Source organism: Salvia splendens, chromosome 3 (genome assembly GCF_004379255.2).
Source record: "Salvia splendens isolate huo1 chromosome 3, SspV2, whole genome shotgun sequence".
In the NCBI taxonomy this organism is placed as follows: Eukaryota; Viridiplantae; Streptophyta; class Magnoliopsida; order Lamiales; family Lamiaceae; genus Salvia; species Salvia splendens.
The window spans coordinates 10,081,452-10,099,389 of NC_056034.1; the positions used below are offsets into that span (position 1 = coordinate 10,081,452).

Below are 17,938 nucleotides of genomic sequence, written 5' to 3' on the forward strand. Positions count from 1 at the left end.
GATCTACTTCAATATAAATCCAAATTGAAATTTAAATAGGACCTTTTATTTCATTATAATTAGCTAAACAAAACTGAAGTTATTCTTAAACTTTTATTGTCTAGATTATTTTTGCATATATATTGTATATATTTGAGAAAACCAATAATTTGCATGTGAGATGATCGAAAATAATTGCAAAATATGATTACAAATTAAAATATACAAGTATTAAATATTTTTATACTACTCCTATACATGGAATGTACATAAACTATTCATATAATTTAATTGTGTGTGGTTATATAGATTGTTCCAATAGTTTATTCATCCTTCAATTTAAGTAGTACTAGTATATAAAATACGATAACATACAATGAATTAAACACTAATTAAACGATTTGATTCATTTTCAGCTGCACATATTTTTAATTGAAATTTTATGAAATGGGACGAAGAATAAAACAATTTTTAATTACTTTGTATATTTGGAATATGACATTACACAAAGAATCATATACTAAATGGTGTGAGTTAATACAAATTCTTTCAAATGTGCTTTGTTGAAACATATTCTCGAATCCCGATATCGTATTTCCAATCTTCTTTCGGTGTTATGTGTTATTGTGTTTATTATATTTAATAGGATGAGTTGATAAAAAAATAATTGTGAATTTGTTTGAATAAATTATCATTTGAATGTTTAATTTTATTGTATTAATCAATGTATTAATTTTTTTAAATATAATATATATATATATATATATATATATATATATATATATATATATATATATATATATAAATGTAATATATATATATATATATATTACAACATATTTAATATTAATATATATATATAATAATCTATCGGTATACCGGTATACCGCGGTATACCGAATATTCGGTATATACCGCAGATTCGGTATACCGCGGTATACCGGTATACCGAATATTCGGTATATACCGCAGATTCGGTATACCGCGGTATACCGGTATACCGTGGATTCGGTATACCGCGGTATACCGCGGTATAGCAAACTTGATACCGTTACCGTACCGAAACACTACGGTACGGTATCATACCGTACCGGAAACTGCGGTATACCGAAAAATCGGTATTTTCGGTATTTTTCCGGTACGGTAAGTCCGGTATTTCGGTATTTCGGTATAATTTCCCACCCCTAGCTATGACTGAGCTATTGCTGGGCTATAACCACCGTGGATGCTCTCAGGATATATACAGTCTAGATTTAGGCGCTGTTAACATGAGTAATACAATTAAGTTTCATATTGACTGTATTGGAAAACAAAACAATATCTCGGAAAATCGCAATTCTTACCAACTTAATTTGGTTTATTGGACTGTATTGTTCTGCGTAAATTTGTAAAACTTATAAGAAATTGTTACATACAAAAATTTAAAGTCAACCCTAAATTTCAAAAATTCCTAGTATTTAAAAATTTAATCGGCAACAATCATCCAAAATTCTGCTATTACCTTTCACATAAGCTTGGAAAGATTGATGTGACATTGTCATGGCCCTGTATTATTGGTGATAACTTTTCCTAAATAAGCAAAAAAAAGGTGTACGTACAAGTTAAACAAAAAAACAAATTACTTATTTACTCTCTTCTTTTACATATAAAAAAATTTAGAATTTGTCCAAATATATAGCTCTTATATTTCAGAGACGCGGAAATTTATTTTGATAAGGGTGGTATAGTTTCAATTTTGATTTCGGTTATACTTTGTTGTAATAATAGAGGTGTTTGCATAATTATTTATTCAAAATATTTAAAATTAATTAGGCGATATTAGAGTCCTTTGTTAGTCAGGGAAGACAAAAACATGTTTGGAAATTCAAAACAGTCTTCAAAGATTAAGATTTGAATCATGGTGTGAGTAGTTAATTGCTTAGTTGCAATTGACGAATGAGTTAGAGAAAGAGGAAGCTGCAGTCAGCTCAATTAAGCTGAAGACTCAGCAGCCGTCCGATTTGTGAGATGAAGAAGATTAAATCCTAGCCGTAGGATTAGATTTTGTTAGTAGCCGTTAGTTGTTGCAACGGTAGTTTAAAAGGCTGAAAGAGAGTTTGTTTTCTTTAGTTGTTCATCTTTGCAATCAAATAAATTTCTTCTTCAAGATTCAATACTCTCAGAAATTTGCGCAAGATCTTAATCTCCAGTGCTATCTTCGTTTAATTTCAACAAGTGGCGCCGTCTGTGGGAAGGCGGAGAGGCGTTGAGAAGGAGAGCTCCAGTGGTGAATCGATTGAGGCCTAAAATCGATTTCAAAGGCTTCGCGATTCGAAGCAGAAAAGTTTACCGGAAAAAATGATTTCGGGTTGTGGAGGATGAAGATCAAGGCGTTGCTAATCCAGCAAGGGTTGGCGGATGCACTCAACAAAGATGATCCTGCGCTGATTCTCGATGAGAAAGCAAAACAGAAGCGAGCGGAGGTTCTTGCTAAAGCGCATAGCGTGGTGGTGTTGTCTCTCGGGGGCAAGGTCTTGCGAGAGGTTTCAAAAGAGACTACGGCGACCGGAATTCTTGAGAAGTGCGAGGAGTTGTATATGACTAAATCGCTTGATAATCGACTCTTTATTAAACAGCGACTGTATTCATATCGATTTAGTGAGGAGAAGAATATTTTGGAGCAATTGGAAGATTTCGGAAAGGCAGTCGACGATCTTGAGAACATCGATGTCACCATCGGGGATGAGGATAAGGCAATACTCCTGTTGAATGCCCTGCCCAAAGCATACGACCAGATGAGGGATGCGATTCTGTTTGGAAGGGAGGGGACTGTGACTTTGTTGCAGGTTCAGTCGGCCCTCAGATCAAATGAATTGCAGAGAAATGGGGACAAGGGAAGTGAAGTTGTCCCTGAAAGCTTGAATATTAAAAGGTTCAAGGGAAAAAAAGGGTTCAAGAAGGAGAAGGAGGCCCAGAAATTCGGTGGAAGCGGCCAGAAAGAAACGCGCTCTTGCCATTGGTGCAAGAAGCCGGTGCATCTCAAGAAGGATTGCTTCGCTTGGAAGTGGAAGCAAGCCCAAGAAGGCGACAACCCCAAGCCCAGTTCAGATTGTGTTGAGGAGCAAGAAACCACTCATGCCTTGAATGTGATGGAATGGCCGGGCGTAGGATCATGGATTCTTGATTCCGGATGTAGTTTTCACATGTGTCCTAGTGTTGAGTTATTTGATGAGATTTCAGGGGCACAAGGGACTGTGGTGCTAGGCAACAATCAAGCATGTCAGGTTAAAGGAATTGGAAGTGTTCGATTCAAGCTTGAGGATAACTCCACTATGATCTTAAGTGATGTCAGATACATACCTGAAGTAAAACGGAATCTGATTTCATTGGAGTCTCTTGAAAAGAAGGGCTGCTCCTTTTGCTCTATTGATGGGGTGATGGAGGTCAGAAGGAAATGAAGTTTGGTGTTTAGGGACAGAGGAATGGCAGCTTGTACTACCTATGTGGATCTGCTTTCAGAGCTGTTGCTCAGGCAAATACATCCAAGTCAGAATCTGTGGAGCTTTGGCATTTGAGGCTTGGCATCCAGCTGATGGGAGCATTAAAGAACTGATAAAGATGGATGTGATTCAAGGATCTGAAGAAAGGTCCAGCAAGCCATGTAAAGAATGCATCCCGGGCAAAGCCAAGAAGCTTCCATATCAGAAAGGTAAACACACCTCAACTGCCCCACTTGATTATGTGCATAGTGATTTGTGGGGGCCTTCTCCTGTGTCATCCGTTGGGGGGGAAGATATTACATGACGGTGATAGATGACTACTCTAGAAAGATGTGGGTTTACATACTAAAGGAGAAGTCAGAGGCTTTCTCCAAGTTTAAGGAATGGTGTCTAACTGTGGAGAAAGAAAAAGGTTGTGTAGTCAAGTGCTTAAGGACTGACAATGGCTTGGAGTTCCTATCTAAAGAGTTTGAGAGCTTTTGTCAGTCTAGGGGCATTAAGAGACATAGAACTGTCCCCTTGAATCCCCAGCATAATGGAGTAGCAGAACGGGCTAATAGAACTATTATGGAAAGGGTGATGTGTATGTTGTTCACCTCTGGTATGGAGAAAAGGTTTTGGGCAGAGGCTGTGTCTACTGCTGTCAAATTGCTAAATAAATGTCCTTCCTCTAGCATTAATAGTGACACTCCGGACTTGAGATGGTAAGAGAGTTATGGAGACTATTCACACCTCAAGATATTTGGGTGCAAAGCATATGCTTATATGAAGCAGACCAAGCTAGATGCAAGAGCTTTAAGATGTGTGATGTTGGGTAATCAACCTGGGGTAAAGGGCTATAGACTCTGGTGCTTGGAGCCTAGAATGCAGAAGGTGATTGTGAGCAGAGATGTTGTGTTCACTGAAACTGAACTGCCCTTTAAAAGAGCAGAAAGACCATCTGAAAATGCTGTAAGTTCTGGATCAGGTGCTGGTATTGAGGTTGGAGGAATGGTTGATTCCTCAGAATCTGAGGGCTCTGATGAGGATACTCCAATAGCTGTAGCTGGAGAAACTGACCTGAGAGATTATCAACTAGCAAGAGACAGAACTAGAAGGGAGAATGTGAGGCCACCCAACAGATATTCAGATTCAGAAATATTGTACTTTGCTCGGTGTGTGGCAGAAGAAATAGACTTTGCAGAGCCTGGTTCTTATAAAGAGGCCATGAATTGCAAGGAAAGAGACAGATGGTTGAAGGCTATGATTGAGGAGATTGATTCTCTCATCAAGAATGGGACCTGGATCCTAGTAGATAAGGTGGAGGGCAGGAAGTCAGTCAACTGCAAATGGCTCTTCAAGAAAAAAAATTGAGTCTGCTGATAATGAACAAATAAGGTTCAAAGCTAGGTTGGTAGCCAGAGGATTCACACAGGAATATGGGGTTGACTACAATGAAGTGTTCTCACCCGTAGTCAAGCACACTTCTATTAGGATTCTCTTAGCTGTGGTAGCAAGAATGAATTGGGAACTTGAGCATTTGGATGTAAGAATGGCATTCTTGCATGGAGACTTGGAGGAGACTATTTACATGTCTCAGCCTGAGGGGTTCATCAAGCCAGGAATGGAAGATAAGATGTGTCTACTCAAGAAGAGTATATATGGCCTCAAGCAGGCCAGTAGGCAATGGCATAAGAAGTTCGATGACCATGTGCTCAAGAATGGATTTGTGAGGTCCAAGTATGATGAGTGCGTGTACATAAAGAAGATGAAAGGTGTTGTTGTTGCTTATCTACTGCTATACGTGGACGATATGTTAGTGGCAGGAGCCTCTCAGCAAGAAGTGCAGAAAGTAAAAGATGACCTGGGATCTGCATTTGACATGAAGGACTTAGGTGGAGCTAAGCGGATCTTGGGTATGAACATAGTCAGAAATAGAGAAAGAGGAGAGTTATGCCTGAATCAGGTTGACTATGTCTCCAGAATCATCAAAAGGTTCAGGATGGAAGATACTAAAGCAACAATCACTCCATTGGCTCAGCACTTCAGGCTATCAATGGAGCAAGCGCCAAAGACTGAGAAGGAAAGGCTGGAAATGCAAGCTATTCCGTATGCAAACATTGTGGAGAGTGTGATGTATGCAATGATTGGGACCAGACCAGATGTGGCCCAAGCAATCAGCTGCACAAGTAGATTCATGAGCAATCATGGAAAGGAGCATTGGCGGCTCTAAGATGGATACTCAGATATCTCAAGGGAGCTGGAGATGTTGGGATTCTATTCAAAGCCAATGTTGAAGCTGAGACTGATGTGCAGATGGGATTTTGCGACAGTGATTTTGCAGGGAATGTTGATACAAGAAGATCTCAGTCTGGGTATATATTTACCATGTATGGTGCAGCCATTAGTTGGAAGTCGACCTTGCAAGATGTGGTGGCATTATCTACAACTGAAGCCGAGTACATTGCCCTCACATCTGCTGTTAAAGAAAGTTTTTGGTTAAGAGGGGTGGCTGCAGACTTTGGGGTGAAGCAGCGAGCCATTCCTATAGGGTGTGACAACAATGGTGCACTAAGTTTGGCGAAGCACCAAGTGTTTCATGAACGTAGCAAGCACATAGACGTGCGGCTACATTTTGTGAGGGAAGAGGTGGAGAAAGGTAGGGTCAGGCTGTTCAAAGTTGATACTGCAGAGAACCCTGCAGATATGCTGACAAAGCCGTTGGCAAAGGAGAAATTTGAGCTTTGTTTGAAGTTGGTTGGTATGCAGAGGCGACAACAATTTTCAGCTAAGCAATGAAGGTGGAGATTTGTGAGTAGTTAATTGCTTAGTTGCAATTGACGAATGAGTTAGAGAAAGAGGAAGCTGCAGTCAGCTCAATTAAGCTGAAGACTCAGCAGCCGTCCGATTTGTGAGATGAAGAAGATTAAATCCTAGCCGTAGGATTAGATTTTGTTAGTGGCCGTTAGTTGTTGCTACGGTAGTTTAAAACAGAGGCGGACATAAGAAGAGCCATGGGGGGCCCATGGAACCCCCAATATTTTTTAAAAATTCCAAGGGTATTTTAGTAATTTCACATTTACATTAAATTAAATATTATTTTATATTAAATTATAGTTAAACCTAGATAATTAACCTTCTCGGCCAATATTCACTCCCGGCGCCGCTACCAATCTTCCATCTTTTTCCAATAACCAATACATAAATTTTCTCCATCTCTAGAATTAACGGCACTACGGCAATTCCGTATTTTGATGTTCACTTCCAGTTTCCATTGTTGTCTTGTTGAATAGCTGAGTTGTTGTTGGTTTGGCAGTTCAGAAAACAAGTGAGAGAAAAATTGTTTTGCATTCTTAAAATTGGGTGTTTGTGGCTTTGAGCTTTATATTGTATTTGTATATATCTTCTAGTTCTAGATATAGAATAACATTTAATTTTGTTTGTTTGTGATTGTCATATTGAACTTTTTATTTAATTATGTACTGTTTCATTTTCATTGAGTTAGTAGTGATGTAGTGGTCCCCCATTTAATTTTGTGGTATATTTTCATTTAACAAAAGAGGTATGTTATGCTTATATTTTAATATTGGAGTTCCCCTATGTATAATTCTGTTCGAGAAAGTTTGTAATATAATGCATTTCCTTATTTTTGTTTTGATTTGTAAATGGCAGCCTTTCATTTGGTTATGTGATTTTTTTTACAATGTGCATTTATTAACTGTGCATTTTATTATATGTAGGGTGATGCATCATTTTTTCAAGAAAGTTTCTCCTGTTACCGCGGTTTTATCTCCGTCAGAGAATGAACCTCCACTTCTCCAACCACAAGAGTTACCTAATGAAGACAGAAATAAAGTTGATCTAGAGGATGGATCCGCATTTCTCCAACCTCAAGAGTTACCGAGTGAAGACAAAGATAAAGTCGATTTAGAGAAGCTTCCAAGTGATCCCGGGGAACGACCTGACATAATGAATTATCCACCAAACTCAATAGAAGACATTCGTAGAGCTTATTTACTAAGAGGTCCAGGTCAACCACGCAAGCATAATTTCCTTTATACAAGCAATGGAAATCGAAAACGTAAATTTGTCTCACATTGAAAAGGATGTCTTAGTTCCTTGCATTGAAAAGGATGTCTTAGTTCATGTTACTAATGAAACTATTATGCAGCGATTCCAAAATATGAAGAATAGAAGAGAAATGTTATGATATGTTTGTTTTTTCCTTTAATATTTAAACATTAATATTTAATTTTATATTTTTCTAATTTTATTATAAATTATTTTTGGACCCTCCATCGTTAAAATCCTGCGTCCGCCACTGGTTTAAAAGGCTGAAAGGGAGTTTGTTTTCTTTAGTTGTTCATCTTTGCAATCAAATAAATTTCTTCTTCAAGATTCAATACTCTCAGAAATTCGCGCAAGATCTTAATCTGCAGTGCTATCTCCGTTTAATTTCAACACATGGTTTTCGTTTTAGTGATAAAGCTTTCCCAGCAGTTTAGGTTCTTTGCTTTGTTCATATAACCTACTCCATTCACCTCTGTTACGGTTGGTACCAAATTATTATTCGATGCGTGAATTTAATTTTAAAAAATAAATTATAGTATATATTTTTTAAGAAAAATAAATTCAACAATAAAGAATTAATAAGTAGATAAAATTTGCCGTTGACAAATGTATGTGGGACCGGCCAAATATACAATGTGAGTTAATGAATTTGATTACTACTACTACTATTACTACCTTGACGTGCATGCTTATAAAGAGAGAGTAATATAAAAGGGAAACGAAAATAAATTTGATTGGCATTAAAACGAATTAATGACAATGAAATTTTGGGAAATTACAATTGACTAAATCCCATTTTTACCCTAAACCAGAGTGTATTCAGTTGATCATATTGTGATACGAAGCAAAGTTGTTGCTATCCAACTACGGGGAAGCCCGCAGCTTATTTCGACATCCATGGACTCTGGCCGAATTACAACGACCGCACTTACCCTTCAAATTGTGACCCCAACAATTTATATGACCAGTCCAAGGTATAACTATTGTAAAAAAAAAGAATCATACAGTACTATTTAAACTAATTAATTATAATTTTGTAATACTAGTAGGTTTTATTTTTTTCGCTATTTTCCTTTTAGATTGTTTGTAATTTATAATATTTGAATTTATTATGCAGATATCAGACCTAATTAGCCGAATGCAACAAGATTGGCCTACTTTAGCTTGTCCCAGCTACAGTGGCACCAAATTCTGGTCACACGAGTGAGACAAACATGGCACAGGTGTTCGGAATCTAATCTGGACCAACATGGCTACTTCAAAGCCACTCTCAACCTCTAATCTAAATATGATCTTCTCCAAATTCTACAAAATGGAGGTAATTCTCATTCCTAGCTTTAATATTAACTGATTTTAGTGTGAACAAACAAAGTTATTTGGAGTAATTTTTTTTATTAAATCTAAATACTTAATTATCATGGATAAATCCGGATGGTGGTTCTTATAGCTTGAGCAGCATAAAGACTACAATAAGTAATGCGAAAGGTTACACTCCATGATCGAGTGCAACTCTGATGCAGATGGCAACAAGCAGCTATACCAGATTTATCTATGTGTCTTTAAATCAGGCTCTAATTTAATCAAATGTCCTATTTTTCCAAATGGGCAATGTGCATCTACCATTCAGTTTCCATCGTTTTAATTTGATTTAGACACATGTTTCTTTGTGCGTAGCATTTGCTTTTGTTACGTCAATGTATTTTTCCTTAACCGTATGTAATCACATGAAATGTATTTTCTAAATGTCGTGTTTCCTTGTAAGTGAAAATGACTGTTACTATTGTCAATTTTTTCATTTCTATGTCGATTATTTAACGAGTATATATTGGATGTGCTTGTTTGCTAAAAAAGGGATTAAGAATCGAGACGATTAGATGAGGATATGAGGGGTTTCTTTCGGGGGGAAAAGAAGTAGAAACGAAATTAAACACTACACTATATAAATTCGATTCATAAAAGAATTAATTAGTGGTATTTTTTGGGTGAAAGAATGAATTAGTAGCTGTTGCCTTGTTGGGATGTGCAACACAGTTGGAAAAATAAATATAAAGTCAATTTATTCGATCATCTTATTGGTATATGTATGTGTGATTTTATTGGGTTATGAGTGATATGGGAAATAAGAGTAATAGTTATTGCATATTAATAGATGAAACAGAGCTATCAACTACTTATTGATAGTCTTATATAATAATTATTATTATTAGGATACTTAGTCACCATATCATCATTAGTAGTATTGACTATACATATATTATTCATTGATTCATCATATAACTAATATAAAAAATAAATACACGCATATTAGTATCTCTATTTTATTATTTGGTTATTAAAATAAATAACAATCATATAAGTTTAATTGTTTTACGAATAAATTATTTTCTTAATCCTTGTGAAAATATCAATAAACCTTATAAATTTTTTAAATACTATGTATGCATATTTCGTGTTTGATAGTTATTGACTCTTAAAAGAATATATCATCAGTCCCACAAGAGTATGCAATTTTTGTTACGTACAGATCTTAATACACTATAGGTAAAATAAGATAACGATAGAAAATAGTTTCTAAATTAGAAAATGTATACTCATGTCCTATGGGACAGATTAAAATGAAAAGAATACACACTCTTATAGGATAAATGGAGTAATAAATAGAGAGTAAACACAAAATACATTTTCTTCATTTCTACGTGCAAAGTTTTTTTTCCAGGTTCCGTCTGCCAAATTAGACTCGATTAATATCTGGACTAAAATAACCTACACTTTTATTTTATATATTTTCATTACTTTGTAAGGGTCCCCGAATACTTGAAAAGCCCAAAATTAGCTTATCGAATTTGTGAATATCACAGTCCAATTATTATGAAAACAATTGGGCATATAAGCGTAATAATACCTTGAGGCCACTAGATTCATCTTTGATAGAAGGCTGTTTTTTATTCATGTGGTTCGATCATTACAGTAGAGGAAGTGGCTGTCTAAATACACAAGAATACACAAAGAAATCTTCTATACATGGTAAGGATTTGCCCTAGTATCAATTATCATTAATGTGCATATCAATTCTTTGGTGCTTGATTGATCCTTGATTGATCCTTGATTGATTTCTTTCCAACACTCCCCCTCAAGTTAAGTGATGGGATCACACATTCTTAACTTGTCCAATATTCCACGAAAGCTCCTCGAGTCTACTGCCTTTGTGAGGATGTCTGCCAGTTGGTCTTCGGATCTAACAAACGGGATTTCCACCACCTTAGCTTCAATGTTATCCTTGATGAAGTGTCGATCAACCTCGACATGCTTCGTTCGATCATGCTGGACTGGGTTCTCTGATATACTGATTGTTGCCTTGTTATCACAGAACAGTTTACACGACTCTCGTGAGATCAGATCCAGTTCCGTCATCAACTTCTTTAGCCATAGGATTTCAGTCAGACCACTTCTAATCCCTCGAAACTCAGCTTCAGCGCTTGATAGAGCCACTACCTTTTGCTTCTTGCTCCTCCAAGTAACAAGATTTCCCCCAACAAAAGTAAAGTAGCCAGCAGTCGATTTTCTATCGTTAGGATTTCTAGCCCAATCAGCATCGGTGAAACCATGGATTTCAAGGTGTCCATGTTTTTCGAACATAATCCCATGTCCCGGTGTTCCCTTTAGGTAACGAACGATCCTCAATGCCGCTTCCCAGTGAGCAGTTTGGGGTGCATGCATGAACTGGCTGACCACCCCTACTGCATATGCAATGTCAGGTCTGGTGTGGGATAAGTAGATCAACTTCCCAACTAAGCGCTGGTACCTTGTGCGGGGGGTCGATTCTGCCTCTTCAATTATCTGCAGCCCATGATTCTGTACCATAGGAGTATCCGCTGGCTTGCAGTCAAGTAGCCCGGTTTTCGCCAGGAGATCGAGTACATACTTCCTTTGGTTGATGAAGATTCCCTTTCTTGACCTCAATACTTCTATTCCTAAGAAATACTTGAGTAGACCCAAATCTTTCATCTGGAATTCGATAAACAAATTCTTCCTCAACTGGTTGATCTCATCTTCATCATCTCCTGTGAGTATCATATCGTCTACATAGATGATTAAGCAGGTGATCTTACCTTCTATTTTCTTCAAAAAAAGTGTGTGGTCTGAATTGCTTTGCTTGTACCCGTACTTCTTCATCACCTCCGTGAACCTCCCGAACCAAGCTCGAGGTGACTGTTTGAGTCCGTACAGGGTCTTCTTCAGCTTACAGACCCTGCCTCCTTCAAAATCTCCTGAAAAACCCGGCGGTGCCTCCATGTAAATTGGTTTCGACAGTTCACCATGTAGGAATGCATTGGTTACGTCAAACTGATGCAGTGGCCAATCTCTGTTTGCCGCTATAGAGAATAACACCCGAATAGTGCTCATCTTCGCAACTGGTGAGAATGTTTCAGCATAGTCGACTCCGTATGTCTGAGTGTACCCTTTTGCCACCAGTCTTGCCTTATACCGTTCAATAGATCCATCTGGCCTTCTTTTTATGGTGAAGACCCATCGACACCCTACCGTGCGGACTCCATCTGGCTTTAGACATACCTCCCATGTTTTGTTCTTCATCAGGGCTCTCATTTCAACTAGCATCGCCTCTCTCCAATGGGCAATCCCCATGGCTTCCTCTGCTGTTCCTGGTAGTTCTTCTTCTTCATAGAGGGCTGCTGCAAACGCCCTTGCCATCTCACTCAAATTTGCCTTTGCCAGATTTGCCACAGAATACCGACTTTTTGAGCTAGTCCTCTCTGGGCTATAGCGCTTTGCTGGTACACCTCGAGTACTCCGTGGTGGGAGTACATATCTTCCTGTATCACCGTCAATTGCTGCATTTTCCTCTACACCGGACTCATTAGTCGTGACAACTGTACTGTCTGAGCTAGTTTCAGGAATTACCTTAGATATCACTGGAGGAGGATCTGATTGAGACGTAGGCGACGGAGGAGGCTCCATAGTAGACGGGATCGGCTCGGCGGTGACACTAGCCGACTCTGTTGGTTCTGCCAGTGAGTCGTCTGATTGTGGCAACACAGCCCAACTAAGGGGTCTAATGTTATCACTCGAATTCTCCCCCTGACTACTACAACTCTCCCCCTGACCCCGAGTTTGGGCTTGGAAAAAATACTCGCACTCCAGAAAATTACAGTTCATAGTTGTTATTATTTTCCTAGAGGTGGGGTCATAGCAACGGTACCCTTTCTGATTTGTCCCATATCCCAAGAAAACACACTTAAGAGCACAAGCAGAAAATTTACTTCTTTCACGTTTGGGAATATGTACATAAACAGAGCATCCAAAAACTCGAAGGGAAAGAGTAAGGGGTTCTGGAATGTTAGCAAGGGCCGAAAGTACCTGTAGGGGGGTTCGCATACCCAAAATTTTTGTAGGAAGGCGATTGATTAAGTACACAGCGGTAGCAACAGCTTCGGGCCACAAAAAATTAGGAACATTTGAGTCAAAAAACAGGGCTCGGGTGACTTCCAAAATTAACCTATTTTTTCGTTCCGCTACTCCATTTTGTTCCGGGGTATAAGGGCAAGTAGTTTGATGAACAAGACCTTTACTTTGAAAAAACCCGGTCATTTCCTTATTAACAAATTCCCTACCTTTGTCAGATCGAAGAACCTTAATAGAAGTTTGGAATTGAGTTTGAATTAATGTGAAGAATTTGACGAATTTTTCGAAAACTTCCGACTTATTTTTCAAAAAATATACCCAAGTTAATCTTGTGCAATCATCCACAAATATGAGAAAATATCTAAAACCATGATCACCAACAATAGGCGCTGGGCCCCACACATCAGCATGTACCAAGGAAAAAATACTCTCAACTCGAGTCTCCCTAGATTTGAACGATTGTCTGTGGCTTTTCGCCAAAACACAAGATTCACACGAAATGTCTTTAAATTTAGAAAACTTAGGAAACAAAATTTTAAGATAACCCGAGGATGGATGTCACAATCTGCGGTGCCACAACCAAGCTTCTCGATTAGTAGATCCGTGAGCAAGCATCGCGGTGCCACCTTGTTGAGTAATCTCATCCACGTAGTAGAGACCTTGACGCTCAGTGCCACGCCCAATTATCCTCCTCGTCCTGATATCCTGTAAAACACAGAAATTGGGATGCATCAGTAACGTACAATTGAGCTCTTTAGTCACGTGACTAATAGACATGAGTTTATGGGACAATTTGGGCACATAAAGGCAGTTGGTCAATTTTAACGTTGGTGAAATTTGAATGGTCCCACTCCCACTAACGGCTGTCAGTTCCCCATCGGCAGTCTGAATTGAACTTTTCATAGCCTCATTTATCACAGAAAAATCATTCTTATCATATGTTATTGTATCTGTGGCCCCGCAATCAAATATCCATCCACTCTCCTTAGAATTAGTTATATTCCGGGCCATAAATGCAGTAGAAATTTTTTCTAGGGGTGCAAAGGGATTTGGGGTCAGATATGATATTTTTGACAAAGTTTGGGCTGTTTTTCGGTTTTTAATAGGCTGGGGGCTAATTTGAACATGACAATTTATGGAAGCGTCAGATTCTAAATTGTGGGGTACTTTACTTAATTTAGGCAGACTAGAGGGACTCAATTGAAAAAATTGTGGATTAGGGTTAAACAACCCTAATCCGGTACCTCCAACACTTGCGCCTCCCTTCCTTTCCGCGAACGCTGCCGCTCCGATCATCCCGTCCGCCTCTCCACGTCTGCCGCCCCCGCCTGCTCGGGAGTCTCCATCTCCGGTCCTCCCCCGAGGGTTGGTAGCCTCGCGGTTGCCCCCTCCGGTTGGGAATAGTCCGCCGCTTCCACTCTCTTCCATCCCAATCGCCAATCGGGCCTTTGCCTTCTGGTTTTCGTCCCACCAGTCGGGAAATCCGACCAGGAGGAAGCAAGACTCTCTGGTATGCTTCTGTTTTCCGCAATGGGAACACCACATCTTTGACTTGTCTGGTTTGAAACCTGTTCGTCGGTTGGGTCCGGTGGCGCGTGGCGGTGGGGGGTGATTGGGGCGTTGCTGAGGTAGATTCCGGGCCGCGAAACCGAGCCCTACTCCGCCCGATGATGAGTCGTCATTCGTCGCGCCGGTCGGAGGGTCCGAGTTTGCTGCCGGCGGCATGATTTTGAGCCGAGTAGCTTCTCGTTTCACCCGTCCGTACGCGACTTCGGCTGAGGGCAGTGGTTGCTCTTTGAGGATGTCTCGTCGGATTCCGTCGTACTTCTCATTCAACCCGGTGAGGAACTTGAATAATCGTCTCGTTCCGATGTAGGTTCGGAACTGTCCGACTCCTTTGTCGCAACAATCGATCGGGCGATTCTCGCATCGATCTATCTCTATCCAAATCCTATGGAGACGTCGCCAGTAAGTCTCGAGCCCTTGTTCTCCTTGCACTATTTTACTCGCTTTTTCCTCCAAATCGTATAGTAGGTACGGATCGGCGGTGCTAGCGAACGTAACAAACAAGCTGTCCCACAGAGCTTGCGCGGTTTGGTGGTGCGCGAAGTCCACGACAATATCAGTTTCGATATTGTCGACTATCCACGAGAACACGATCATGTCGGTTTCTTCCCATTCGGTATAGCCCTTCGCTCCTGGTTCTGGGGGTTGTGGTACGCCTGTGATGTGCCGATTCGCACGTCTTCCTCCAATGGCAATTCTCATCAGCTTTTGCCACAGAGGATAGTTATTTCCATTAAGTTTGACTGCTAGAGTAACTTGTTTACTCATACTCAATCTTGGATCTTCTGCATATGGTTTCTCTTCTTTGTTGTCTGACATTTTGTGTAGGTAAGGATTGACTTCTGCCTTGGTTTTTGGTTAGGGGTTTGAGAAAGGTATCAGACTATGATGAATCAGTTTCTGAGTCCATCAATTTGGATCGAAAAGCATGCTCTGATGCCATGATAGAAGGCTGTTTTTTATTCATGTGGTTCGATCATTACAGTAGAGGAAGTGGCTGTCTAAATACACACGAATACACAAAGAAATCTTCTATACATGGTAAGGATTTGCCCTAGTATCAATTATCATTAATGTGCATATTAATTCTTTGGTACTTGATTGATCCTTGATTGATCCTTGATTGATTTCTTTCCAACAATCTTCAAAATGTGAGAGGTTTTTTTATGAGAGTTTGGAGACAAAGAAAGCAAGGAGTTGGACTACAAACAAACCCTTATTCAATTTAATCTTCCACAACAACTTCATAGATAAAAATGTTATATTATCCTCAATTTTTGTAATGTCCAAACTATTTTCTTTTACTACCTGTTTGTTCAAAAGTAATCTATTATAGTATTAAAATAACAAATTGTTTTCATTTACTTAACCTTCTCACCATGGAGTTATAAATAACCTGGATGTAGGACACTTTTTTTCTTCCGACGAAGGTTATAGTTGAAACAGTTAGCAGACGCATTTTGCAAGCAAAAACCAGAATGACATCTCTAGCGATTCAAGAAACCATGTCGACCAATCGCAACTTCAAAGGCTTGCAACCGCTGTCCTACACTCAGACCATTCCGATCATATGATGATATCTCATTTATGTTGAGACTTTCACAAGCCTTGATCAGCTCTTCCCCGACCCGCTCCGCCGCCTCCTAACATTCCAAAATGCCACACATTTCATTCCCATTTCACTACTGAATCTACACAAGTAAACACTTACAGCAGTGGAGCAACAAGGATCCTTTCGTGCTGTTTTCTGCAGAGTGCTTCCATAGAACAAACACTTCTTATTCTGATCATCAACTAACATCGCATACAGCTGCTTCTCCGAACAGAACACCGATAGCCTCGGCCGCGCTGCTGTTCCCTTAAACTGTCCAAACAGATATCAGCAAACCCCCATATCCATTTATCAAGAGTGATGGATTGTTTTACTACCTTTTTCCTTGTTCTCCTGTTGCGAATTTTCGGGCTCTCCGTCCCTTGATTCGCTCTTGCTTCAATCACCAGAGGCTTCATCGCAACATCTGGACTAAAACTTTCATCACTTTCTCTCTCACAAGCATTAACACAAACACCTTCCTTGCAAAGTAAATAAAAAACACACTGACTTACTTGCAGGAGGGAGAGGAAGGATATTGGAGGTATGAAGACGAGCTCCAAATATCTCACAACCATGGAATTTCAATGAATTCAAACAAGAAGCCTTCGCCATGTTTAATTCAATCAAACATTCCAGCTGCAGAAATGGTGAGTGCGTGGAGTTTTGAACTTCAATTTTTTTCTTTTAAAAATAGGGAGCTCCTACTGGAATTATGGTGAAGCCGCACGTAGTCAATATAATCCACGAGAAAATATCTCCTGCGACATGGATAAACATAAACAATCAGTCATTCAATCAACAAACACACTAATTTACTTCTAGATCCTTCTACTATCTTCCTGTTGCCGCCCACCTTCATGCTTAAAAATTCCCAATTTCTTCATCACTCCATTTCCATCTAATCATCAACCCCTAATCCTCCTCCCAATCTCTCCTCTGTTTTTTCAATTTCGTCGTAAAAAATGGCTACGGAGCCCTCTCCCTTCATCGAAAACCTAATCAATTCGAGAAACAGAGACATCTCCCTCTTCCTACCCTTCCTCCTCGGCCTAAACCCTGCTGCGGCGGAGGATTCGGGCAGCCCGCCTGACCGGATCGTGCTAATCAACCCCTTCACGCAGGGCATGGTAGTGATCGAGAGAAGCAGCAGCGGTAATAGCAACAACGGCAACAACTCAGGTTTTGAGTCCTTTCTCGAAGAATTGTTCTCTCGCAAGAGCGGCCGGCCGCCGGCGTCGAAAGCGGCTATTGACGCTATGGAGACCGTAGAAGTGGTGGTCGGCGAAGAAGAAGGTGGCGATCAGTGCGTGATCTGCTTGGAGGACTGGGAAGCCGGGGAGAAGGCGAAACGGATGCCGTGCAAACATACGTTTCACGGCGAGTGTATAGAGAAATGGCTGAAAATTGACGGCTCCTGCCCCGTTTGTAGATACGAGATGCCGGTGGATGACGAGAAGAAGAGGAGGAAAGAGATTTGGGTGAGTGTTACGTTTGGTGGTGAGAGGAGAAGTGGTGAAACAGAGAGAGAGAATGATGGCGATTCTAGTGATTCCAGTTGAACCAATTTTAGTGCTGTTGAATCTGCTTGATGTGTATAAATATCTGGTTTTTGTGCGAAGTTTTGTGTTTGGTTGATCGAATTGGTGAAGTGAAAAATTGATTCAAATGTTTTCATTAGATGAATGCAAGCTTTGCTGTAAAGGTAGATTGTGATGTCCCAATGAATTTACTTTCTCATTCACAGAAACAGAGGATAAGATTTTGCAACATGATCACGGTAGTTAGTCATAAATTCAAGTAACTTCAGTTAAAATCTTCTAAACTATTAGTAGTGTTTTTATCTGTCACT

General features: G+C 39.6%; 2 protein-coding genes and 1 pseudogene across 2 annotated transcripts; 2 read left to right on the top strand and 1 right to left on the bottom strand.

Annotated features, from left to right (window-relative positions):
- Positions 1-9,208, top strand: part of LOC121794831 — a 41,971-nt pseudogene extending 32,763 nt beyond the window's left edge.
- Positions 9,209-15,806: 6,598 nt separating this feature from the next.
- On the bottom strand, positions 15,807-17,065 carry LOC121794835 (50S ribosomal protein L18-like). The gene is made up of 5 exons (XM_042193189.1): positions 16,943-17,065; positions 16,602-16,847; positions 16,425-16,513; positions 16,207-16,359; positions 15,807-16,138 (listed from the first exon to the last, which is right to left on the bottom strand). The coding sequence occupies exons 2-5, from the start codon at positions 16,699-16,701 to the stop codon at positions 15,983-15,985; spliced, it is 498 nt and encodes a 165-aa protein (XP_042049123.1). The 5' UTR covers positions 16,702-16,847; positions 16,943-17,065; the 3' UTR covers positions 15,807-15,982.
- LOC121794834 (E3 ubiquitin-protein ligase MPSR1-like) lies at positions 17,043-17,766 on the top strand. Its single transcript, XM_042193188.1, has one exon. The coding sequence runs from the start codon at positions 17,052-17,054 to the stop codon at positions 17,646-17,648; it is 597 nt and encodes a 198-aa protein (XP_042049122.1). The 5' UTR covers positions 17,043-17,051; the 3' UTR covers positions 17,649-17,766.
- Positions 17,767-17,938: the final 172 nt, after the last annotated feature.

Excerpts from the sequence above, each read along its gene's own strand:
- LOC121794835 (XM_042193189.1), bottom strand. The coding sequence starts at position 16,701 with ATGGCGAAGGCTTCTTGTTTGAATTCATTGAAATTCCATGGTTGTGAG. Across the intron at positions 16,514-16,601 it reads CCTTCCTCTCCCTCCTGCAA|ATGTTGCGATGAAGCCTCTG; the intron begins GTAAGTCAGTGT and ends GTTTTAGTCCAG. Across the intron at positions 16,360-16,424 it reads ACAGGAGAACAAGGAAAAAG|TTTAAGGGAACAGCAGCGCG; the intron begins GTAGTAAAACAA and ends CTGTTTGGACAG.
- LOC121794834 (XM_042193188.1), top strand. The coding sequence starts at position 17,052 with ATGGCTACGGAGCCCTCTCCCTTCATCGAAAACCTAATCAATTCGAGA.